This window comes from Parasteatoda tepidariorum, chromosome 11, assembly GCF_982258835.1.
Source record: "Parasteatoda tepidariorum strain Cologne lab strain chromosome 11, Ptep-v5.0, whole genome shotgun sequence".
Classification (NCBI taxonomy): domain Eukaryota; kingdom Metazoa; phylum Arthropoda; class Arachnida; order Araneae; family Theridiidae; genus Parasteatoda; species Parasteatoda tepidariorum.
Genome location: NC_141765.1, coordinates 8,768,050 through 8,794,703, shown reverse-complemented (window position 1 = coordinate 8,794,703; position 26,654 = coordinate 8,768,050). Strand labels below are relative to the sequence as shown.

Here is a 26,654-nt window from a genome sequence, read left to right as displayed (position 1 = left end):
CTCTCTCTAACACTGAACATCCACCCCCGGATTGAATGACATATTCAATGCTTAAAATTAAACAATTCAATACAATGTACACAATAAAACTAAAATATTCAAAATACACATAATTTGAAATTTTCACACTTATTGATCATTTGAGAAGGGTAAAATACAAAGTTTAGTAATTGGACGTTTAAAAATTCCATTTTTAGTTTTCACTAATACTACTCTAATTTTCTTGTCTTTACCAGAATACACTTCAAGAATTCGACCAAGAGGCCAGTTACACACAGCCAAATTATCTTCTTTCAAAATTACCATATCATTAATTTTTACATTGTTTTTCTCAAAATACCATTTTGTTCGATTTTGAAGTGTACTCAGATAGTTATTTGACCAAAGCTTCCAAATTTGTTGTACAATTTTTGATAATCTTTGCCATACTTTTAACCTGTTTTCAGGTACTTCGGTAAAACTTGGCTCAGCTATCGCTGTGAGGGGACGACCTACTAGAAAATGACCAGGAGTTAAAGCTTCAAAATCCTTAGGGTCACATGACAAAGGGTAGAGGGGACGCGAATTGAGAATGCCCTCAATTTGGTTAAGAATGGTTAAAAATTGCTCATAAGTAAATCTAGAATTACTCATAACTCTCCTAAGGTGATGTTTTACGGCTTTTACCCCAGCCTCCCAAAGGCCCCCTTGATGTGGTGCTCTTGGTGGAATGAAACTCCACTCAACACGTTCCTCGCACAAAAAATTACTCAAATTATTATCACATTTACTCAAAATTTCTCTAAGTCTTTTTAACTCTAATTTCGTACCAACAAAATTGGAAGCATTGTCTGAAAAAATGCGTTCAGATTTTCCTCGTCTACTAAAGAATCGCTTTAAAGCCGAGATGAAGGCTTCACTAGATAGATCTGTAACTATTTCGAGATGACATGCTTTAGTGACCATGCACTCAAATACACACACATATACTTTGTTTAAAACTCCTTTCCTTTGATTTGGATATTTAATCCAGAAATGTCCACAAAAATCTAATCCGACATAGTTAAAGGGAAAACTCTGAGAAACTCTCTCGGTTGGCAGTTGACCCATAATTTGTGAACAAGTAACAGGGTTAGCCTTAAAGCAATCTACACAATTATGAACTAATTTTCTACACATATTGCGACCGTTTAACGGCCAGTATTTTTGTCTAACAATAGATAACAAAGTTTGCGGACCAACATGCAATTGTCTTTTGTGGGTCATTTCAAGAATTAAATTGGTCAATCTATGATTGTTAGGAAGAATAATCTGGTGTTTTTTGTCAAAACTCAAATTACTGTGTATCAGTCTACCACCTACACGCAAGACACCTTCAGTATCTAAGAAAGGTGAAAGATTTTTAATCTTACTTTTTGGGTTAACCATACCCTTACTGGACAAGTCCTTCACTTCCGAGTAAAATTCCACTTGTTGTACCAGCCTTAAAAGTGTTGTTTCCGCACGTTGGATTTCACAGATCTTTAATGGTCCAATTTCTCTGTATAATGGATTCCTACAATTTTCGATGAACCTGTAAAGATAACTCAAAACACATACAATTTTACGAAAGTTATTATGCAAAGAAAGGATCTTGTTCAAAAAGTTATTGTCCAAAGTCATAGTCAGAGTTTTTCGTTCGGATTGTTTTAGTTCTTCATCGTATTCATTGCTGTCACTAGGTACCACAATGTCACCTTTAAAGACAATATTTTGTTCATGAAGAAAGTGCGGCCCATGCCACCACTTTTCACAGTTCAACAGTAAGTCGGCGTTGATACCTCTCGTTAGAAGATCAGAAGGATTGTCCTTTCCAGGACAATGATGCCAAGAATCTTTGTTTGTCAAAGATTGTATCTCTTTCACACGATTAGCGACGAAGACTTTCCATCTGTTGCTAGGACCTTGGATCCAACACAGGGCTATAGTCGAATCAGTCCAAAAGTAGTTGGTCGGTGATATTTTCTTGCTGAGGACCCGTGAGACTTCTCTAGCCAATTTCGCAGAAAGTAAAGCTCCCATTAGTTCCAAACGTGGAAGAGTTAATGGTTTTAGCGGCGCCACACGACTCTTGGAACTCACAAGATGAACAAAGATTTTCTGGGGAGTTTCCAGTCTTATATATGTAGCTGCTCCATGCGCCTTAATGGAAGCATCGGAAAACGTATGTAGTTCACATTCTAGAAAATTCTCATCATCACACTTCATAATATATCGAGAAATGTGAAGTTTACTTAAGGAATGCACTTCAGAACACCATTGTTCAAATTTCTCACTAACATCTGGCAGTAGCTCTTCGTCCCAGTCTAATTTTTGTTGCCAGATCTCTTGAAACAAAATTTTAAATCTTATGGTGAAAGGACTCACAAATCCAATGGGATCAAATATTCTGCCTGCTGCCATTAGCAAGTAGCGTTTAGTATTTTTCCTTTCCTGAAGAAAGTCTAAAAGACTCTTTAAACCAAGGGTTAAATAATCATCTTGAGGACTCCACAACAGTCCCAAAACACGATGTAACTGGTCATCGAGATCGTTTATGTCTAAATGGTCAAATTTTTCTAAACGCCATAGTTTCATTAAATCACAGTCATTTGTTATCCATTTTCGCAAGTTCATCCCTGCATCACTCATAATTTTTGCAGCAGTCTTCGACAAGTCAAATGCTGATTCCACAGTATCTTCTCCAGAAATGAGATCATCGACGTAAACACTTTCATTGAGTGTCTGTACGGTGTTGGGATATTGTTCTGCATACTTCTCAATATGAATCTTTATAGTTGCTGCTAATAAAAATGGATACACGTTGAGTCCAAACAACACACGATTAAATCTGAATACTTCTTGTTTTCCATCATTAACCACTAAGAATCTCACAACGTCCTTATCTTTTTGAACCAAGGAAATTTGTAAAAACGCTTTTTCGACGTCAGCTAAAACAGCAATTTTGTTCAGACGAAAAGATATTAGCAAGTCAAAAATGTTTGGGTTTAAATTTATCCCTTGATACAAACAATCGTTTAATGATAACTGTCCTACTTCGTGTGCACTGGCGTCGAACACTATTCGTAGTTTTGTTGTGAGAGATTCATTTTTTATTATCACTTGGTGAGGAAGATAAAATACTGGGTTATTTGTGGTAAAAAAGGGACTTGTTACCTTCTCAATTATTCCCTCATCTAGGTAACCCTTTAAAACCTTACGATACTCAGAATATAAAACTTTATCACTTTGCATTTTTCTCATAAGACTTCCGAGTCGTTTTTTCGCTAAATTGAAATTATCACTCAACTCACTACTATTTCTTTTCCACGGAAGTTCAACCTCATACCTATCATTTTTAAAACTTACACTTTCCTTAAACATTTCCAAATTTATATCCTCCTCACTACTAATACCCTTATCCTCGATACCAATAGATTCCAACTCCCAAAAACTCTTTAATGTAGTATTTAAATCACTATCTCGTATTGACCCACAATGAATTTTGTTATCCCTCATCTCATCGACATTTCCGCCAGCGACATATCCGAACACTGTATTTTGAAAAAGTATTCGAGAATCTCCAATATAAATTTGACCTGGTCTAAGTAATTCATAAAATATTTCAGCGCCTAATAAAATATCGATTTCACCGGGAATATTAAATGTGTGATCAGCTAGTTTTATTTCGTTAGGTAAATCGACTGAAATATTAATTTTTCTAGACGGAATTAAATCAGTTATTTTCTTTACGACTAGCAGATTAAGCTCTTTTTCAAAACTCATATTCTTGTTATTTACTGTAGCCGTAACACACCCATTAATAGTCATTGAGGAATCATTAAAACAAGATACAAGTAAATTTATTTTTTCATTTTTCAACTGTAATCTATCCGCACAATCCTTTGTTATGAAATGCGATTCACTTCCCCCATCTAACAGGCATCTAATTTCATGTATGGCGCCATATCTGTCTCGAATAAAACAACGCGCGGTACTCAATAGAACTGTCTTAGTTTTGTTTTGTAAAAAGCTCGTAGCCACAACTGCTGAATTTCTCTCATTCTCAATTTGGGGGAAAGCAGTATTATCATTTTTCGACCCTCCCTGCCTAACGAAGATCTGCGCTTGAGGATTTAATGATGAATCAGCAGCAGCTCCTGTGACAGTTGGTGCCTGGGGGAAAGAATTATAGTTTTCTAATTTAGGAAAATGAATTAAACGATTATGCGGTTTCCCACAAAAACAATTCTTTACTTTACATTTTTTAACATTGCAATCTGAGCGCAAACACTTATAACACAAATTATTAGTCTTTAAAATATCTACTCTTTCGTTAACATTTATAGATTTGAAAACAGGGCACAAATACAATGGGTGGGGCTCCTTTGAATTACAACAAAAACATTTAACATTTGAGACGGAAGAAAGATAAACATTAGAAGTAATTTTTGACCCCTGAAAATTATTTCGATTATTGCCATCATGACGTTGCGGTTCATATTTAGATTTATATTTAGGAAATAAACTTTGTTCCGCTTTAATTTTTCCTTTTGATGATATGAAAATATCGCACTCACGGCCTAATTCATGTGGCTTAGGGGCCGTTCAAAAAGTACGTACATCCCGAAGGGGGGGGGAGGGGATTTGCTATTTTGTACGGTTTTGTATGATGGGGAGGGGGGGAGGTATTATACAAAGTACGTACATAAAGTTGGATGTTATTGTTTAAATAATTTAAATTAATAAATTATATTAAATAACTATTTAATTTTATTTAAAACATAATTATTTTAATTTTTATGAAAAAGGGGGTAGACTAATAAAATGTACGTACTCTAAGGGGGAGGGAGTAAGACTTTGTGTACGGTTATGTACGAAGGGGGGGGGAGGGGGTTAAAATTTCCCCATTTTTGTGTACGTACTTTTTGAACGGCCCCTTATACCATGTTTCTCCTTGCTTAATGCCGATATGCGTAGTTAATTCTCTATCCAATGACTCAATGATTTTATCCGACACAATTAATTCGCAAACTGATTTAAAGTCTCTTACTTCTCGCAATTGGCAATAATATTCGAAATTTGCACTCAATCTGGACGCGAACTGTACATAACTTTCATTAGGTAATTTTTGTGCTCTTTTAAAGTGACTTAAACATTCATTGGGTGTAGGTTGAAATTCTTTCAACACAATAGCTTTTAGTTTATGATAGTCACTCAAATCTTCTTCACTAAGATAAACCATTAAATTACACGCTTTTTCTCCAAGAATATTCAAAAGAATTTCGGGTTTTAACTTATCGGGTACGTTTTTGGTTTTAAACGCCTTTTCAATTGACTGAAAAAACAAATTAAAGGACTCTGCTCTTACGGGTACTGGAATAGTTAACGTTTTGACACTCTTAATTAAACTTTCAACATCACACTCGTTTGAAATGGTTTGAATTTCATTATTTGAAAGTCTAGATTCGCTTTCGATTTCACGTAATTTAGCTATTTCTAATTCTTTTTCTAACTGCAACAATTTTATTTTCTCGATTTCTAATTTGTTTTCGTTTTCTACTCTCTCCCGCTTAAGCTTATTTTCATTTTCTTTTATTTCCTCTAATACACAATCAACAATAGTCTGATACGATTCTTTATCACTGTTATAAATCTCACTTTCTAGAATTAACTTTCTTAACTCTAAAATTTTAGCATTATCAGGTATTGGTAATTTTAACTCCTCGGCAATAGCCTTTAACTCATCTTTTTTAAATTTAGTAATACTCATTTTCACAGAATAAATTTATCTTAATCACAATAAATTTCATAAAACACTAAATAATAACGCTTCAAAACACTAGATTAAATATTAATATCACTAAAAATATGTCACTAACCTCTCACCAAGTAACAATAACAATAGAATCTCCGTGAAATTGAAACTCGAACTCGTGCACTATACACATTTTTTTTTTTAAATTTCTTTTCTTCGGTCCCAGCCATCTGTGGCATCGACGGACATTCACAACACAAAAAAGATGTCTGGAACTTTAAATTATCATCACTTTTATTTTTTGGAGATTGTTTCACTCCTTACACATAACACTCACATAGGCACACTGCCTCTCGTTACACACTAATTAATTTCTCTCTAGGGGGCGCTACAACACAATACTCTCTCTAACACTGAACACATATCTTGAGAAATTTTTAAAATTTTTTTATACAAACTTTAAAATAGCAATTTTAATATTAATTGAAAATAGTTCCGAAAATTTCGTTGATTATTATAGCTCAAAAAAATGCAAGAAAAAAATTTCTAATTTATTAAAATTTTTACATCTCCATAAGTATGTAAGGGTTTGCAAATAACAACCAAAGTAATCAATGCAAATTAAAATCTTTTATTTCATCTGTCAATCGTTTTTTAATCTATCATTCAAGTTAATTGCTTTATTTTTTGGCATAGGGTGTTCAAAAATACTTGTTTTCGTTCGTAATTCATTGCTGGTCTTTGAAAGCTTTGAAACTTTTTTTTAAGTATGAGAAATTTTAGGACCTAAACACGATTAAAGTATTTCTTGAGAAATAACTCTAATTGGACTTTCTTTTAATTCTGCTATTCAAAGTATTTTAAATGTTTTGAATGTCTCCCACCTCATAAATTATTGGTCCAGTTTTTATTATATTTTTCCTCGCTTCAATGTTATTTTGTGACATCTAATATAACTAATAGTTCAACTTTACTTTTGAAAGAATTTTAGAAATGTAGTTTACGGGCGTTGTTTATGGGATATTCTGTGTGTAAAAAAAGGTTTCTGTACATATTTTTTTTTCTTTTTGTATAAAATATAATTTTATTTAAATTTGAAAAATTGTTTGGATTGAGCAAATTGATTTACTTTCCTTCATTTCGTATGACAAAAACCAACTAACTATATTTAATTTATTTTAGTAAGAGGTGATTTTTCTGAAAGCTGATAAATTGTCGAAAAATTTATTTGCAAAAAAGAACAACTAAGTTTTAAAAAGAAAAGCTTCAGGTTTAAGATTTTTGAAAAAGTAAGGAAAAACGGGAAAAAAAGTGATTTAATTATAAAACCGCATTTAACAATGTTGTGCTTAATAATAATAAATAAAATTGCCATGAAAATATTTTGTTAATACTATGAAGGACTGTTGAATGATTTCTCAGTTCTGTACTGAACATGACACATGAATTTAATTTAGTTCTTTATTTCGCAAGTCTGTATTACGGCTTGAATATCAATACAAAGAAATAATTTCAATCATAATCGCATAAAATGTTGAAAAAAATTTATAATTTCCAATTATGTTTTTATGGTGCAGTTACTATATTATGTTAAATTCTTATATGTGTTGCATTTTCAAATCTCATTGATACAGATGATAAATTATGTAGTTTAAAATTATTAATCATAATAATAATATTATGATCGATTTCGTTAAATTTAATTGACGTAATAATTGTACTCAATAAAAAATTAGATTTGAGCTACAATTCTTTCTTTCATCCAATCCAATCAAAACTTTTTCGTTAAATATAGCAAGGAGAAAGTGAAAGAGTTTTGTTGTTCTGGAGAGCAATTTCAAACACAACTTCGGTTCTCTAAGCTAGATTGGTTCTTACATCGAATTCAGTTCGAGTTGGAGAGTGTTTGTTCACTATGTTTAGAACCGCAAAATGTTTTAGAACCAGTTCTTTAACTAAGTAAAAAGCTATTTGTTGGCTAATTTAATAAGAATAGTGAGCATAAAAATATGCAAGTCTGGCAAAGGTAGTAAATATATATATTTACAAGATGTTCCATAATCACTGTCCTTAATATATATTTTGAGAGCCTTTGTCAAAAGGAAAGGCATAATATTCACATTAATGGTTACATATTAACATTTAATTGAAGAAAAAGCAACAACGCGATAACGAATTACTGCTGAGGAAGGTGGAACTGAACTCATCAGAACTTGTTGGAAGAAACTTAAGGAATTTTTGAAAGAGAACACCTTCAAATTTCATTAAAAAGCAAAATTTGTTTTGATGTTATTTATCCCGCCTTCTTCACCAGTGTTTCGAATGGTTTCGGATTTTTTCAAGCTTTAATATTAATTTGCAGGGATGAGATTCTTCCGCGGATTCGCGGATTTCCGCTTTTTTTCAGATTTTTCCATTTTTCCCGCTAATTTCCGCTGAAATTTATTTTTTGCACAAGTTAAAATGTTTTATGAGGAATTTAATTTTCCGCTTAGGGAAATTGTTGAAGTCCCTTTTCCTCCCTCTGAAGTTTCTCTAAAAATAATTTCTTTGGGATAAAACTGGTTGACCTTCATACAGGGATGAGATTTTTTTTGTCTCTCGAATTTCAGCCTTTTTATCAAAAACTCCGATTCTCTAAAAGTTTCGTTTTTTTAAATAAATATCCCGTTTTTTTTTAAAATTCAGTCATTGAAGTAAAATAATTATATTTATTTACGATTTTCAAAGATAAACAGAAAATTCAATCTACGCCCTAGCTGCTAACCCTTCCGCATTTTTACTTATTTTAGCTATTTTCTCCGATTTCACGCACAGAAAATAAGATTTTCCGTATTTTTTATCCGTCGGCTGGATAGCTCGTATTTTCGTTATTCAGATCTCGATTTTTATTCACGCGATTTTAATATCAATCATCGATTTTCGTATTTACCTGATTTAAAAGTTGCACATTGCGATTCTTATTTACGCTATTTAAATATCGTATATTATGATTCTTATTTACGACATTTAAAAATCCAATATCGTGTTTTGTATTTATGCATTTTTAAAATCGCGATTTTATTATCAAATCTCGATTTTCGTATTTACCTGATTTAAAAGTTGAACGTTGCGATTCTTATTCAGGCGATTTAAATATTGTACAGTGCGATTCTTACTTACGAGATTTAAAAAATCAATATCGCGATTTGTATTTACGAGCTTTTAAAGCCCTATGTAGCAATTCGTATTCACGTGAGCTTAAAATCAAATATCGTGATTCGTTTTTGTGGTTGTAATATCGCGCGATTTAAAAGTTATGCATCGTGATCAAAAAATTAAAAAATCATGATTTGTATTTTCGCATTTTTTAAATTCGATGTAGAGTTTCATATTTACGTGATTTAAAAGTCTCATATCGGGATTTATATTCACATGGTTTACAAGTTTAAAAATCGCACTTTTTTGTCAAATTTTTGTGTATATATATATATATATATATATATATATATATATATATATATATATATATATATATAATATATTTTTTTTCTTTCTTTTTTGTTTTTTTGGATTTCCTCTTTTTTACTTTCTGACTACTCTCTATCCCTGAATTTGTGACTAATTAATGTGACGAGATTAATTGCTTTAATTCATTGCATTATTATATGCTTTTTTGATTTCTTTTTCACAAGAGGTGATTGTGGAACAACTAGTGCAAGTAATGATTCTAGAGAAATATAACATCCATATACATTGAGCAAAAATGTGTCAAAATAGCTCCGAAACAAATAATAGTCTAATTTAAAAACTCCATGTTTTAAAACATCGTATACTCATTTTTGAGCAAAATGAATGTGTTAGCGAGATGTTTTTTCCTTAACGATAGGATTCAAACCAAGGACTTCCGGTTTCGTGGTAAGATGAGGATGCTCTAACCACCATATTTGTACACTTCAGTACAGAAAAAATTAGTAAATATAGTGGCCGCAGTAATGACACATCATGACATAAATTTCATTCACTTAAAAAATTTTAAGGTATGAGCGAAAGTTGAAATAAGCGATCTCCTGACTGCTATTTGGACCATATTTTCCATATTGGCAATCAGTAAGTCATTACGGCGGCAGCTGTTTAAAGTTTCCTCACACTTCCTAGACTAGGGTGAGTGCGAAAATTAAAAATCAGACTACCCTGAAAAACTTTTAATCCTAATGGTCCGTATTTGTAAGTTACGCTCTTGGCGACGGAGCATCTCCACTTGGCACACTGTAAATACGTCATCTTGGCAAGCAGTCTATGTTTGTACGCCATTACAGTCTACGCTCTACACCCGAAAGGGAAACGCAAATAAACTCCTTTTATACAAACGCTTCTCTTCATTTTTACGCCACCCCTCCGCACATTTTGGTCCTAAGCGAGACGGAGGTGATCCAGAACCTATGGAATACTGAATAAACGCTTTAGATTGAATTTAATAAATTCATCCCGCTAAAATATGGCAAATATCATGGCCTTAAACCGCAAGCGTGGCAGCATTAAAAACCAGCTTACGAAACTAAATAATGTCCTCACCGAAGGTCTAGACAATATGGACATTTCTGAGCTCCAGGCTCAATTGGATATTGTGCTTAGTATCCAACAGAAATTCGAAACGCTAAGAGATGACTACTACAAAATCGCAGAGGAAGAAGATTTCCAGAAAGTCGAGGCCTCTCTCTTCGAAGTGGATGACGACATTCAAAAATTAGAGGTAAGCCTCTAAACCTCTATTAATAAATCAAAAACTATAAACATTGACATTGTGCAAAATCAAAGTGTTGATAATTTTATTATCAGTGATCAGCCTAAAAAGGCGAAAATTAAACTCCCGAAAATCTCACTTCCTTTTTTCAACGGAAAATTCGAGGAATGGAACTTGTTCAAAACGCAATTCAATAGCCTAATTAGTGAGAATCCGGAACTTTCGGAAAACGAAAAACTGCATTACCTACGAGGATCCTTAAGGGGTGAAGCGAAGGTAGTAGAAACGTCAGACTATAATTTTGAATCATTATATAAAGCCTTAGAACAACGATATGAAAATAAAAGACTTATAGTTGATTGCCACATCAAAAACATACTTAAAATCCAACCTATTAAACAAGAATCTGCCAGAGAACTTCGTAATATTTTGGACAATATCAAGAAAAATCTTAGATCATTAAAAATACTAGATTTTAATAGAGACAAACTTTCTAATGTTTTTTTATTAAATATCATTCTGGATAAATTAGATCGCGAAACTAAACAATTGAAATTGTAAACAATTTGAATTGACTCTTGAAGATAATGAAGTTCCTGATTTTGACACATTTTTAGAATTTTTAGAAAGAAGATACCAATTATTAAACAGTATTAATGCGAACATCCCATCTAAATTTAATTCTGATCGATTGAAGTCCTTTTTAGTTAAATCGAACAAATTTCAAAAATTATGTTTCGCGTGTAAATCTCCATCACATGCATTATATCATTGTGATGAATTTAAAACGATGAAATTATCAGAACGAATAAATTTGGTGAATAAAAATAAGCTCTGCTATAATTGTTTAAGCGATTTCCCTCCTTTCAATCAATGCAATTCGAAAAGTGCTTGTTTTGTGTGTAAAAAAAAATTGAATCATCACACATTGCTTAATGAATATTCTACACCGTCAATCATGACAACTAGTCATAACATTCAAAGTGAAACCAGACTCGCGACGCCTACTCTCTCTCGAGAAAGAAATCCACAAATTAACAATTCAGGAGCAATTAATATGCAGGTGCCAGAAAACCCTCGTCTTTCGTTTTTCTGTAACGGAAATAAGAGCATTTTGATAAACACAGCAATAATACATGTCAGAGACGCTTGGGGAGAATTCAAACCCTTACGAGGTGTCCTTGACTCAGCTAGCGAGAGTTCTTTCCTCTCCTCCTCCGCTGCAGACTTTTTGGGATTGAAAAAATAAAAAATAAACATTCCTATTTGCGGTTTGAATGATACATCATTAAATATAAAGAAAAAAGTATTTGCTTTTTTATCGAATGAAAATATGGATTCGCATTGGGAAATAGATTTATTAATTGTTCCCAATATAACAAATTTCACACCTTCTAAAAAATTAAATGTTTCGAACTTAAACATTCCTAGGGAAGTTAAATTAGCTGATCCATCATTTTTTATTCCTCAAAAAATAGACATTCTATTAGGCGCAGAATTGTTCTTTTCATTATTGAATGACGATAAAATAAAACTGGCAGACAACTCATTCTTGCAATCAAGTTATTTCGGTTATCTCGTATCAGGTGTTATTTCAGACAATAATTTTTATAACACTTCTAAACATTGTTTTTTAACTAAAAACTTAGACATTCTTAACAATACTCTCAAACGATTCTGGGAAATTGAAGAAATCGAATCAAACGAAACTTGCAGCGATGAATTAAAGTATTGTAACGAACATTTCGCTAAATCGCATTATAGAAAACCGGATGGTAGATACGTTGTGGAAATGCCATTCAAACCTGATTTTTCCGAAGAAATGTTAGGAAATTCTAAGGCAGTCGCATCAAAGAGACTAGACCAGTTATGGACGCGTTTAGAACGCGATCCCGCCATGCAAATGCTTTATTCAGATTTCCTCAGCGAATATGAATTATTACAACATATGGAAGAGATGAAGGAAAATTCAGGTGTCGAAACCGGATACTATCTACCACATCACGGTGTCTTACGCCCATCAAACAAAACTACTAAACTTCGTGTAGTTTTCAACGCGAGTTCGAAAACTTCCAGTAGACATTCTTTAAATGATTTACTGTGCAAGGGAGGAGTACTTCAAGAAGATCTCTTCTCGATCCTAATTAGATTTAGAAAACACGCTTATGTATTTACAGCAGATAGAAAACAAATGTTCAGGATGATTGAGGTTAATCCTTCGCAAACCAAGCTTCAAAGAATGTGGAAGAACAGTAAAAACGCACCTACTAAAGTTTATGAATTGCGAACTGTAACATACGGAACCGCATCCGCTCCATACTTAGCTACAAGGGTTCTGCAACAACTTGCCCTAGATGAGCGGAAGGACTTTCCTATAGCATCAAAGGCAGTACTTCAAGGTTTCTATATGGACGACTGCCTCTCTGGTGCTCCAGAAGTTAGCGAATTCGAAAAACTCAAATCAGAATTAACACAGCTGCTCCAACGAGGAGGTATGACTTTGCACAAATGGTGTTCCAACTAGGCATCATCAACTGAACTTAAGGAATTTTCGCTTGACCGAAATTCTGATAAGATAATGGTCAAAACTTTAGGAATGTTTTGGAACAGTTTAACTGATTCATTTACGTATAAGGTTACCACCAGCACAGATTGCAACTACACCAAAAGAGATGTACTTTCACAAATAGCTCGCATCTATGACCCACTAGGACTCCTAGGACCTGTCATTGACAAAGCTAAAATATTTATGCAGCAATTGTGGTTGCTTCAATTGGACTGGAACGAAACACTACCTCCAGATGTGTCCAAACAATGGGGAAACTTCATCAAAACTCTACCAGATATCGAATCCATTCATGTTCCCAGATGTTTCTTGGAAGTTAGTGCAAGGTTCGTAGTGTTACACGGATTTGCAGACGCATCTTCAAAGGCTTATGGAGCAATGATTTACATACAAAGTGTTACTAACTCCAATGAAGTAACTACCCAACTTCTTTGTAGTAAATCACGGGTTGCACCAACTAAATCCATGACAATCCCTAGACTTGAACTTTGCTCCTGTCTACTCCTCTCAAAACTGACACAGAAGGTCATAGCTGCAATTAGACTCAACATAGACTCAGTTATATTATATTCAGATTCAACAATAGCCTTAGCATGGATAAACTCTCCTTCTAATTTGCTCAAAACATTTGTAAGCAACCGAGTGTCTCAAATTCAGCAACTATCCAAAGATTTCCAATGGAAACATATTGCATCAGAGCTTAACCCCGCAGACTTGATTTCCCTAGGACTGATGTTAAGGCCCTGGCAGCCAGTGAACTGTGGTTTAAAGGACCAGACTTTTCGAAATTAAACTTACCTGATCTTCAGAGTGAGCAAATTTCTAGTGGCTCAACCGACAAACTTTATATTGATGAGTTGAAGCCAGTTTCCAAAATAACTTTGACTTCAAATAATGACTCTAAATTTTTAGATGATTTTCTAGTTATCACTAATGATTTTCAAAAATTAATCAGAATTCTAGCATTTATTTTTAGGTTTGCCCATAACTGCAAATTTCCTGAAAGGGTAAAAGGATTCCTCGCACAGGAGGAATACATGAACGCGGAAAATGTACTCTTAAAAATTGTGCAGGTAAAGTATTTTTCTTCTGAGATCTCTGCTTTAGAAAAACGATCGCCAGTTCCCTCTACCAGTAAGCTAAAATTTCTTAATCCTTTCATAGATCCATCCGATGGACTAATTAGGGTAGGTGGCAGACTTGCGCATTCTAATTTAAAGTTTAATCAGAAACATCCAGTCATTCTTCCGGCAGGAAATAAAATAGTTGAGTTCATATTTCAGTACTATCATAAACGAGATTTCCATGTAGGCCCTCAAGCCCTTCTAAATACTGTACGTTTAAAATATAGGCCCATTGGTGGCAGAAATGCAGCACGCAAGGTCGTTCACGAGTGTGTCGAATGCTTCAGAAACAATCCAGTTGTCGCAAATCAAATTATGGGGGACCTTCCTGCAGAAAGAGTTACACCCAGTTCAGTATTCTTAAATGCAGGAATTGATTTATGTGGACCGTTCGAAATTAAATACAAGGGTCAGAGAAAGGGTACTCTTCAAAAAATATATGTTGCTTTATTTATATGTATGGCGACCAAAGCTGTACACATAGATGTCTCGGATTTAACGTCCGAAGCTCTAATCGCAACCTTAAAAAGATTTTTTGCGCGTCGTGGCAGAAGCTCCATGATTTTTAGCGACAACGCGACTAATTTTACAGGAGCTTCCGCAGAACTTAAACGCTTATACAAACTAATGTTAAGCAGCGAAGACGTTTCGAATATGCTTTCCTCCGAAGGCATCAGATGGACATTTTTGCCTCCTAGGGCTCCCAACTTTGGCGGTCTTTGGGAGGCAGGAGTGAAATCTTTTAAATACCATTTCAAGAGAGTGGTAGGCTCCGCAAGACTAACGCTTGAACAGTTTTTAACAGTAATCACTCAAATAGAGGGTATCCTCAATTCGCGACCTCTCACTCCTCTACCAACTGATACTGACGAATTTCAAGTTATAACACCGGCTCATTTCCTTATAGGAAAACCTATAAATTCGATACCAGAACCTAACTTCATCGACAAAAGAGACAATCTTCTAAATAGATGACAAAGGGTTCGAAAATTAGTTCAAACTATTTGGAGACATTGGCAAAACAGTTATTTGAGCCATTTGCAACAACGCTCAAAATGGCTGCTCAAAAAGCAAAATTTATGTCCTGGCATGCTAGTTCTTGTGAAGGACATCCAACTTCCAACCTATCAGTGGCCTTTAGGTCGAATCATTAGAGTAATTTCAGGTTCAGATGGCAACGTTAGAGTTGCAGATATTCGCACAGCGAAAGGAAATTTTCGAAGGCCAATTTCAAAAAGTTGCATTTTGCCTATTGTAGATAATTTTGAGTTGAATTGAAATGTTCATTTGTATCTGTTTAATTATTACACTGATTGTATTCATTTACTAATTGAATGATTATTTAGTTGTTTTATTTCTTTTACTTTCATTTGTAAGAATAGTGATGTAACTTAATATATATATTTTTCCTTATTGAAACATATGCATATTTCAACGCCGGGCGGGATGTTCCGTATTTGTAAGCTACGCTCTTGGCGACGGAGCATCTCCACTTGGCACACTGTAAATACGCCATCTTGGCAAGCAGTCTATGTTTGTACGCCATTACAGTCTACGCTCTACACCCGAAAGGGAAACGCAAATAAACTCCTTTTATACAAACGCTTCTTTTCATTTTTACGCCACCCCTCCGCACACCTAATGATCGGATTTTCACGTTCTAGGACTCAATCACCTCGAAATATGTTAATTAGTTACTGCAGACTATATTTAAGCACAAAACGTACTTTATCTGAATAAAGATACTATTTTTTCGAGGGACTAGGATTTCTGTCCCCCAAACTATAGTCCCCATACTTTGGTCAAGAGAGCTGTCCAAAGCTTTCGTGTTAATTTTATTTTTTGCGTATTTCTTCGTATCTCGAGAATTTTTGAAGCGGATAGAAATTTTTTTGCACACAGCTCTAAAATTCGTTTATTCAAAGATAATTTCATGCAAAATAAATATTTATTATTTTTTAAAATTATTTTACAATTTTCATTTATTTTCCATTAAATATTTATTATTTTGTATTAATTTACTTAATAATAATCGAAAAATTTTTGAATTGTAAGGTGCAAAATTTTTTACATCGTTTTAAAGGGTTTAATTTTACATGACAGAATACAAAATTTGAGCGAAATCGGTCGAATAATTCTTGATAAAATTTAATTTTTAAAATAGGGATTATTTAATATTTGATTTCTCAGGAACTATTCAAGCGATTTCATTAATATTTTGTATTTTGCCTATTTAAATTACATTCTTTATAATTTTGTAACAAATTGTATACCCTACAGTTCAAAATTTTTTCGGATTTTATTAAATAAAATAGTAAAAAATAATAAATATTTACTAAAAGTTATATTTGTCAGTGAATTATCTTTGGATAAACGAATTTTATAGTTGTGTGCAAAATTTTTTTAAATTCGCTTAAAAAGAAAAGTTCTCGAGATATGGCGAAATACGCAAAAATTAGCATTAAGGGGTCCAAATTTTGGACAGCCCTTCTGACCAAACTATGGGGACCATATTTTCCCGATTGCGACTACCTCCCATATTTTAGGGATCAAAAATCCGAATCCATCGAAAATAAAGTATGTTTATTCAGAGAAAGTACGTTTTTGTGTCTTTCGTAACTTAAGTGGTTAGATCATTCTACTAGAAACGCGGAGGTTATTGCTTCGCAACCAGCGGCTGCCAACGAACATCTCTCTTATACACATTTTCTTCTCAACATGCATTTTGCTTAAAAATGAATACACGGTTTTGAAATTTGATTATTATTTATTTTGGAGTTACTTTAACACTTTTTTTGCTCAATTTTGAGAAACTCTTTTTTTCTGTGTATATGTTTCTAGTTAGAAATATATAATGCGTTTAGTAATTTTTCTTGTTAATATGGATTTTAAATAACTGATTTGATATTTTCATGAGGAAGATTTATAAGTAAGTTAAGTATTAAGTAAGTTATAGGTAAGTATGTGTTAAATTTTTGATTATGCTCGTTGAAATACAAAAAATGGCACTAAGTTAATTATAAACCATCTAATTATAACTCAGCATCAAGCAACTCAGACATGATTTTTCCAACTTGCGATAACGTATCGTTAATCTTTAAACTCTAAAAAAAGAAACAAATAAATAAATGTAAATAAAAAGGAGTAAAATGAAAAGTAAAATAAAAATATATTGAGACTGTAAAATTAGATTAGTATAGAATAAGATTAGTATAAAATAAGCGTCATAAAGAAAGAAGGAAAATCTGAAATTATCTTTGCTCATGTAACAATAGTGCTTCCCGAATTGTTTGAAGAGTTTTTTATGACCCCGAATGTACTCAGCAATAATTTGAATTTTAAATTTTAGAAATGTGTACTTTAACAGTTCTATTCCCCTTTAAGATTTGTACCCGTGATTGACCATCACTCGATTCAACGCCGATGAAAAAGACGCTTGAATAATCATTAAGTAGTGTCATCACATATCAATGGAACTTTTCACTCGTTTTTTGTTGGCATACGGAAAAAATTTTTTTGGTTACAAACAATTCAACTCTTGATTCCATGGGCTTTTCCTACCTTAGGGGCCAAAGGTCAAGGTTGTGAAATAGTCGTGCACTGTTTGTCCCAGTCCCGTAAATCACGTGCTCGTCCTGGCGTGTCATCTAACTGCAAGTGACACAAATCGGTTGTGACGTCACCAAACAACGGCCATTATTCGTTGTCATGGCAACTGCTTAGCGTTCCCCACACTGAATTCTGTAGTTCATATTAAAAAGCTAAGCGGTCTAGTATTAGTTACTTACTCATGTAAAACATGATTTCGTGATCGGCCAGGTCAGCTATGATCCCCTGGCTGACGGAGTTCGTGCTCGTTGTAGCCAGTGTATTGGCTGTCCTTAGTAATCCCCTTAATAGGAGAGCAGAAGTATGTTAAATATTTTATACTCTTTATTTTCTTTCTTAAAAAATTTTAACACAATTTTTTTTTTTGTGTGGATAATTTTAAGTTATATTTTAAAATTTGGTTACTCTATAATGTGTGTTGTAAAATGTTTTTTTAACCTTAGGAAAATGAGAAAAAATCAGAATTTGTCGTACAGTTTGCAAAAATTTTTTCTGTAAGACGTGTATCTTTATATATTGCAAAACATTTTTATTACTGTTATAGACATAACAAGGTTTTACTTAAATAAAATTAAAAAGGAAAATCATGCCGGCAATTTTTTGTTGGAGATGTTTTTTTTTTTTTTTTTGAAAAAAAAAAAAAAAAAAAAGGAAATTTTAAGTACCTTACTACTAAAATAGAAATAAAATATTATAGAATGCAGTTTTCATCGTTATAATGTATAATTATATTTTTATCACTATTTCTTTTTTTTTTTTTTTGAATCATATTTTGCTTAATTAAGTAGTAAGTGTTTTCTTTTACATTTTTTTTTCAATTATCTTTTAAATGTTTGGATTTTTTTTTATTTTATAAATCTGTGTTTACTTTCTTCATAAAGTCAACTGGCTCGCAAATCAAAACCTCCATTAAGTGCATTTAAAAAAATTACAATTTTTATAAAAACTTTCCTTAAAATATTTATTAAAAATTACTCTCTTAAGATGCCTTGCATGGAGAGATTTGTTGACAAACAAAGACGCTAAGTAAATGAGCGCTTCTCGCCATGTCATAAAAAGGACTTAATTTCTTGAGTCTACCAAACAAACCCTTTTTTATTTTTAAAGATTATTTATCGTAAATTTATCATAACGTGATAGATAAATTGTAGCATTATAAAAAATATTTTGACTTTAAATTTTGATTGTTTGTTCAATCTAAAATTTCATTTACTAATTGATAGAGAGCTGTTTGAAGACATAGAAATAGTTTTAAAAAAGAAAATTTGCATGATTTATTTATTATGATTATTTGCATATTTAATTAGTGTTTTTAATCCATGGAAAACCATAAAAAATGTAAATAAATCGATATTTTGTTGTAAGTTGTATGTAATTGTTGTAAGTAATTTTTTATGATTAAAATATGAACAAATTTAACAATCGTGTATTATTTTCAAAATATTTTAGGATAAGCTTTTACATTTTAAATTATTTACAAATATTATGTGAAATTTCCCCTTTAAGGAAATTTTTTTTCGTATTATTTATTTAATAATAGAATTATTATTTGTTACGTAATTATTTATCTAAAAATAAATGCTTAAAGTTTGTTATTTTGCAAAAATCATTGTTAATTAATACCGTAATAAGAAAATCAGGGTTTAAAGGTTTTTAAGTTTAGATTTTTTAGTACATATATTCATAGTATTTTAAACCAATTGTTAATTTGTTAAATTCCCTTAAAATGCGTTTGTAAATTTTGCCTACAACTTTAGAATGCTCTTTCTTAATAGTTTATGGTAATTTACATTTTTTAAAAGAAAACGATAAGCAATAGTTCAATTATTCTTCTGGAATAGCATAATAGGAAAACGGTACATTCAATTTTTCTAAAAGAAATAAATTATCATTAGTTTTAAAACTTTACACATGCTACAAAATTATCATTTAAAAAAAATCTAGTTTTCATCGTGATATGTGTAATCTGCTTCTACAACAAAGAATTAAAACCGAATATTAAGAAAAAAAAGTGCTAAATTTTGAATTGTTTCCTATAAAAAATGTAGTTTAACGACTTTTTTATTATTTAAAAGAAGACATATTAATACACATTTTGTTTAACAAATTATTTTGCTGCAATTAAGTTGCTCAAAAGTTACTGATTAATTTTAAGTAGAAATTATTTCGCATATAATTCTTATGTGATTAAAATATGTATGTTATCTTACCCTATATTATAATAGAAAAACCACCATTATACCTTTAATATTTAAGCCATTTTTTTTTAAAAAAAAGCCCCGTTTCGTAATGTTATAAGGTCAGTTTTCAGTATAGCAATAATTTAACGAAAAGTGAAATTTTATTAAAATGGCTTAAGAAGTATCTAACTACGAAAATACAGATGAAAAGTTCAGCGAAACAAATCGAATTTAGAAAAGTTTTTAACATTGTCTAGGATAATTACACACGAAGAAAAAATTCCAGAAAAATTGACGTACTGTATGTTAATGACATTTCTGGTGAAAAAAAATGAAAAACATTTTTGATAAAACCAAAATGTATGGTTATTCTGGTTTTTCAAAATTATAGTTCTTAATATCACACATTTAGTAAAAATGAAGAGTAAATTTAACCAAATAAATGATTTTTATGGCGTGCTCTGAGGTATTATGATTAAACTACCAAATTTTATCTCATTTACTAAATTTTAATACATATTACAAAAACATATTCTACTGTTAATTTTACCGAAATCATTACCAAAGCGCTTCGGTAAAAATTACCGAGCTTTTGGCGTTCTCATAGCGCCAGAAACACGGTAAATTTTACAATATTCTGATAGATTTGACTATATTTTTCTTCTCAGTTAATAATGGCTCCGACTTTCCGATTACGGCAGTTTTTAATTCCATAATGATCTAAAGCTGGCTAGTTGATTCAGTACTTTGTATAGGATTTGGTATAAATATGTATATAATAAAATAGGTTATAATAAAGTAGGTATATAATTAAATAGGTTACACATAGTGTGACTCCGATTCAATTTGGCAAATTTTTTTAAAATCATGAAATGATTAAAAACTATCTTAACGATTTTGTCACCATACTGGATGCATATTGAAGTATATAGAGCAACTATACTAAGTAAAATTCATTATACTTTTAGACATTAAAATTTAAACAATTAAAACTGCTTTTAGAAAATATATAGCTAAGTTCTTTTTACTTATATGATTTGCTTTTATATCTTAATACTAAAATATATTTGAAAATAATACATTAATGAAAAATCGATTATTTTAAATGATAAATTTCACTTAAACTAATTTTACATGAAATTAATATGTATTTTACAAAACATATGGTGCTTGAATTTATTTAATTTTTCTTATGAAATTAAATAATATATGTTTTAACAATAAATATTCGTTAATTTGCAATGCTGTTAAAAGTGATTAAATTTTTTTTAATAAAAGTCAACAAAAATATATTGTTAAAACTTTTTGATTGTTTTATAACAAATTTTGTTTGTGGAAAGCAAAGTTTATTATATTTACTCTGAAACATATTCATATATCTTATTTTATGAAGCAAAGTGTTTTGTTCAATATTTCAAATAGTTAAAACTGAGGAAGTTAAAAATGAAAAACTTTGAAAATCAAACAAATATATATTTTGTAATATACAAATGTGTCTTAAAAATATGCGTAAAAAGTATTCTCAGTAAAATCCAAATAACTTATCAAGATATCTCTCTCAATCAAATAGCCATAAGTAAGTTGTTCTTTTTGTATTTAGTTCATTTTAAATATTCTAGAGTTAGTGCTTTTCAGAATATTTAAAATCTGAAAATGTTCTTGTTTAACCCAAAACATTCTGATTTTAATAACTTATTCTATCAGATGTTTTAATTCATATGTAATTTATTATCAGTGTACTGTGAGGTTATTTTTTTTTTCACTTAATAATGCATATAAGTAATTTATTTGTATTCAGAAACACTTAGTTACAAATAACTTTTGTTATGGTAAGTTATTTTTTATAAAAAATATTTAAGACTTTCATCGGAGGTAAAATTACTTTGAAAATAGGTAAGATACTTTCCAACTCAAAGAGTAAGTAAATAATATTATAATTTTTCATTCTTTTATATTTGATAAAAATAAACATTTAGTTATTGCTTTAGTTTTTGATATGTTTCACAACAATATGCCATATAAGTTTTTCATATTTTTCTATTTTTTTATATTTTTATTTGTTTCACATTTTTGTATATAATGTTAGTGTAGACATGTTTACCTAATATTGAAAATTTTTTTTTAAAGCGAATATACTTTGTTCTTTTGGAATTTGTAATTATATCATACTGTTTTGGTTATACATATTTATAATAAAAATGAGAATTATAAAAATCGCAATCTTGAATACTACTAATATTAATTATCATTTATGTGTGTTTTGTTTATTTTAATGAAACTTTATAGACTATGTTTATATATCGCACCACATTTAAATTAGTTTTGAAATTAATAAAAAAAAATAATTATTAGAATAAATTTTATCTTCTTAAATACCAATGAGTATTCATTATGTTATGTTTTTTAAAGTTTTATTGAAGAATATTCCGGTTTGTTACAATTTGAAACTGCGTATTGGCGTTATTCTTTCATCTCTTATAAAACATTGTAACGGTTCACTATAAGGATAAATAGTGAAATGTTTTCACTGGAATTCATACAGTTTAAAATTTTAAATATTATATTATTCACTTGGAATAAATTCCTTATATTTTTTTTAATGTTTTTCATGTATGTTTTTTTTTTTTTTTTTTTTTTTTTTTTTTACAGTTCCTTTGAAATTTAAATCTCTTACAATCAAACTTAAAAGTAGAGTAGGTAAAATAGTTAGTGAAATCAGTTACTAATGTTTTTTGGTTTTTATTTTGTTTTTATCTATATTGTAAAACAAATGATTATATTCATAATAAAAAAAATTTTCAAAACTGCAGAATATGTTAAAATTTGCCGAGTTTCTGGCTCTATGAGAACGCTAAAAATCTCAGTAATTTTTATTAAAACGCTTTGCTAATGATTTTGGTAAAATTAACAATGAAATAGTGTTTCATAATGTAGGATAAAATTTGGTAAATGTGGTAAAAATTGGTACTTTTATCATGATACTTTAGATAAAAGTACCCAATACTTTCCATCATGACAGTTATCGTGATAGCATAAAAATCATTTATACGGTTACATTAATTTTTCAGTTTTGTATTTTTTCTAAATGAGAATAATAATAATTTTGAAAACCAGAGTTTTCGGTAAGCCGTTACCATATGAATGAAAAGTTGTCAAATGAATGGTTTAAATATCGTATATTCTGTATTTATAAACCAGAATGTTTTCTTCTTGCACTATAAGATATACTGCAAACTTCCCATCTCTGCTTTTCAATAAAAGAAAAAAATTAAAATTTAACTGGATAAAAAAATTAAAATTTAACTGGATAAAAAAATTAGAATTTAATAATGATAGTAATTTCTTCTTTATTTGTTTTCATTGTATCTTATTTAAATTAAATGTTAAGTGAATCGCTTAAAAGTATGTATTTTATTTAAATGCTTTCTTTCACAATTAGTATTAGAAAGTTAATGCAAATGTAATTTTAATTTTCGAGTTCTCTAAAAAAATTACGGAAATATGTCAAAAATATATAAAGATAAAAAAAAGCAGATTTAAGCAACAACGACGCTTTATTGCATTAATTTACGTGTTCTACATGAGTGATTTACCGATTGCTTTGTCATATAACACAATGACAGTTTTGTTTCTATGAGACTAAAATCAATATTATAGAGCATACCAGAAACAAAGTAGACTATGTTAGTAACTATCCCTTCACATTACGGAACATTAAGGCGAATTTATGACGTGTATTATACCATATGAACGATTTTTTTTTGCTGTTATTAATTTAAAAGCAAATAAATTTGGAAAAAATACAGCTGTTTGGAGAATTCTTTGGAAACACCTGATAGAGAACATTACAAAATTCGGGAAAAATCTGTCTTACTTGATGAACATACAAAAATTATTATTAATATATAATTATTAAGAATAAGAAAAATCTTCAGGGGGTATGAAATATTAGAATAATTTATTGAGTGAATTATTTTCAGTAATACACATTATGAAATATCTGAAAATGTGAAAATTTGACGATAATAATTTTGAAATGATTTACAATAATTTACAAGCATCGTTTTAAAGGACACGGTAAATCTTTATAGTTTGCAATAAAAATGCTCCGATGTTGTTTTAGCAAAGTTTCTGTCAGGAAGTTACATATTTTATTTATTGAAACAAAATCAAGTAAACATTAGGTAATATCAAAAGTTTGTGCTTGATCTGGATTGCATAGAAAATAAATGAAGTGTTGTTATGAGTGTCGATTTGATGTGGAATAAAAATTGTCTGAAACGCTGTGAGAGAAATACAGAAAATAATAGAAAATGATTTATTAATTGAGGAATAAATACTTTTTTCATTATGTTTCATATCAGACTCAAAACTTTTGTAATTACCCGATATAAAAGTAAACTTTGTAAAAATAAATTTTAACTACCATCATGTGGGGCTACTTTGTGCAGCGGGGGCTACTTTGTGCAAATTCGAATTTGGCACTTTTCAAGTGCTGCTATTCAGTATTATATTTTTTTCACGTTAAAAATGTGTGGAATTTGAAGATAAAAGTCTCCTCTATTACTGCAAACATTTTTTCGAATTTTAAAATAATCTCAGAGTGTGTTTTGTTTATCCAATGTCAACAACTTTCCGAGAACGTCGGACGTCGAAAAGTGTGCGTGGAAACTTTAGCTGTGAAATGCAAAGACGTTGATAAAACAATTGTCGTAAGTGCAAAATTTTTTATTTATATATTAATAAACAATTATATCATGTTAGTGTTAAAAAATTTTGAAAATTAATAACGAATAAACGGAAAATGAAAAAAAAAAATGCACTGTGGGGCTACTTTGTGCGAAGTTTCATTCGTTTTTTTTTCGACAAGAAAATGCTCAGACGTTATAAAAAAAAAAATACCTGGAACGAGAAACTACCTTGATTACACTTTAGAAAAGCTGCAACAATGTTTGCAAGCAGTTGCTGGTGGTATGTCGATAGCAGAAGCTTCTCGGAAGTACAAAATCCACAGAAATACTATCTCTGATAAAATTCACACGAAACACGTGAAACGTGCTGGTAAACTATTATTTTTCTTCTACAAATATTTTTCAATGAATTAATCAAACGATTTAACACATAAAAATATATTTTATAAGACATCAGGTGATTTTGACAGAAACTGAAGAGCAAATTCTGTCATGTTCATTCAAGCATGTTATGTTCAAATTTATCAATATTATAAATGTTAATGAATATGTAATAATAATTATTTTTGAAATTTCATCTATTTCAATGCTCAAAAATGTATATGGTTTCCTTTTGTTTAAACTCAAATGTTTTGAAATAAACATTCTTTTTAAGAAGAAATTCTTTATAAAATTTTTTTTTTTAACTCTGAAAATTATTTTTAAACTAATATCTTTACATATCTTGATGTTTTTGTTATTAAAAATGTCAACAATTAACTTTAACAATCTTATATCAATATTTTACTAAAAACATGATTATTAAACTGAATTCCTATCGCTGCACAAAGTAGCCCCACTTGGGGGCTACTTTGTGCAAGGTATGTTTTGACTTATTATTTGTAAATATTACATGCAAATAATGCCAATATTGATCAAATTCACTCGTCTGAGTCCAGTTATGAATATAATATTGATAAATTTTACTAAAGTTTGAATTAACATAGTTTTTTTTACATGCCAAAGTTCAAAAACTGCGAAATCTTGCACAAAGTAGCCCCACATGACGGTACATTATAATTTAGTTTATCTTGAATTTATGATAAACTAAATTTGAAAGGCTATTTTCCACATAAGTTTAAATTAGGAAAATTCAGCATTCAGGTTTTCTTCAAGAAATATATTAAATTTTTAAATTTCACATGATTTTATAAAACATAATTTTTTGTACCTAAAAAGTGTGTTGACATGCCTTGTTTTTAGAAAATAATATTTAAAGGTGAGGAAAAAATAATTAAAAAAATGCATAAAAATCTTAACCATTTTCTCGAAAAAAGATTTTTATGTTCTTTTCTAGTTGTTTGGTTTTAATGGATGTTATCTCTTAATGTTAAAGTAGCATATAAAAATTCCTCTATCATATATTTTGCTATCATATATATAAGAAATATTTTGAAATTAGATTTAAATTTTGTACAGCGAACAAATATAAATTGAAGCCAAAATGAATTCAACTATTTAAGAAGACCTTTTTTATTCATTAAATAATTAAACGAGAAATGTTTTTTTTTTTTTAAATCGTCTTCTAATTTTTAATTTTAAACATTCGTTGTGAAACAAAATAAAGAAAAAACATTTGAATGCATTTTAGCTGGCAAACGATTAAATTAATAAGGGATGTTTTGAATTGTTTTCAAATTTAAATTTGAAACTTTTCGTTAAACAAAAGAAGACACATTAGGGACAATAAATAACAGTTGATAAATTATTTATAAGTTATTCAAAATTTTAACATTATGAGTCAACAGCCGTAAACTTTCTGAAAAAACTCAATTTATTAAGATATAATATATATATATATATATATATATATATATATATATATATATATATATATATATATATATATATATATATATATATATATATATATATATATATATATATATATATATATATATATATATATATATATATATATATATATATATATATATATATATTTCTCGTTAAATATCTGTCATTTG

The 26,654-nt window shown here is 30.2% G+C and overlaps 5 protein-coding genes across 5 annotated transcripts in view; 4 read left to right on the top strand and 1 right to left on the bottom strand.

Annotated features, from left to right (window-relative positions):
- Window positions 1-129: 129 nt before the first annotated feature.
- LOC147801223 (uncharacterized) lies at window positions 130-6,894 on the bottom strand. Its single transcript, XM_087154438.1, has 3 exons — window positions 6,885-6,894; window positions 5,051-5,745; window positions 130-4,173 (listed from the first exon to the last, which is right to left on the bottom strand). Exons 1-3 carry the CDS (start codon window positions 6,892-6,894, stop codon window positions 130-132), a joined length of 4,749 nt encoding a protein of 1,582 aa, XP_087010564.1.
- A 5,376-nt stretch (window positions 6,895-12,270) lies between these two features.
- LOC147801222 (uncharacterized) lies at window positions 12,271-13,002 on the top strand. Its single transcript, XM_087154437.1, has one exon. The coding sequence runs from the start codon at window positions 12,271-12,273 to the stop codon at window positions 13,000-13,002; it is 732 nt and encodes a 243-aa protein (XP_087010563.1).
- A 54-nt stretch (window positions 13,003-13,056) lies between these two features.
- Window positions 13,057-13,836, top strand: LOC147801221 (uncharacterized). Its single transcript, XM_087154435.1, has one exon. The coding sequence runs from the start codon at window positions 13,057-13,059 to the stop codon at window positions 13,834-13,836; it is 780 nt and encodes a 259-aa protein (XP_087010561.1).
- A 245-nt stretch (window positions 13,837-14,081) lies between these two features.
- On the top strand, window positions 14,082-15,143 carry LOC139427012 (uncharacterized). The gene has a single exon (XM_087154434.1). It carries the CDS (start codon window positions 14,082-14,084, stop codon window positions 15,141-15,143), a length of 1,062 nt encoding a protein of 353 aa, XP_087010560.1.
- A 1,919-nt stretch (window positions 15,144-17,062) lies between these two features.
- The window catches only part of LOC107455240 (uncharacterized), a 59,740-nt gene continuing 50,148 nt past the window's right edge, over window positions 17,063-26,654 (top strand). The window contains exon 1 of the mRNA XM_016072743.4: window positions 17,063-18,078. Within this exon, the coding sequence (XP_015928229.1) occupies window positions 17,995-18,078 (84 nt within the window). The 5' untranslated portion in view covers window positions 17,063-17,994. The remainder of the gene's footprint in view (window positions 18,079-26,654) is intronic.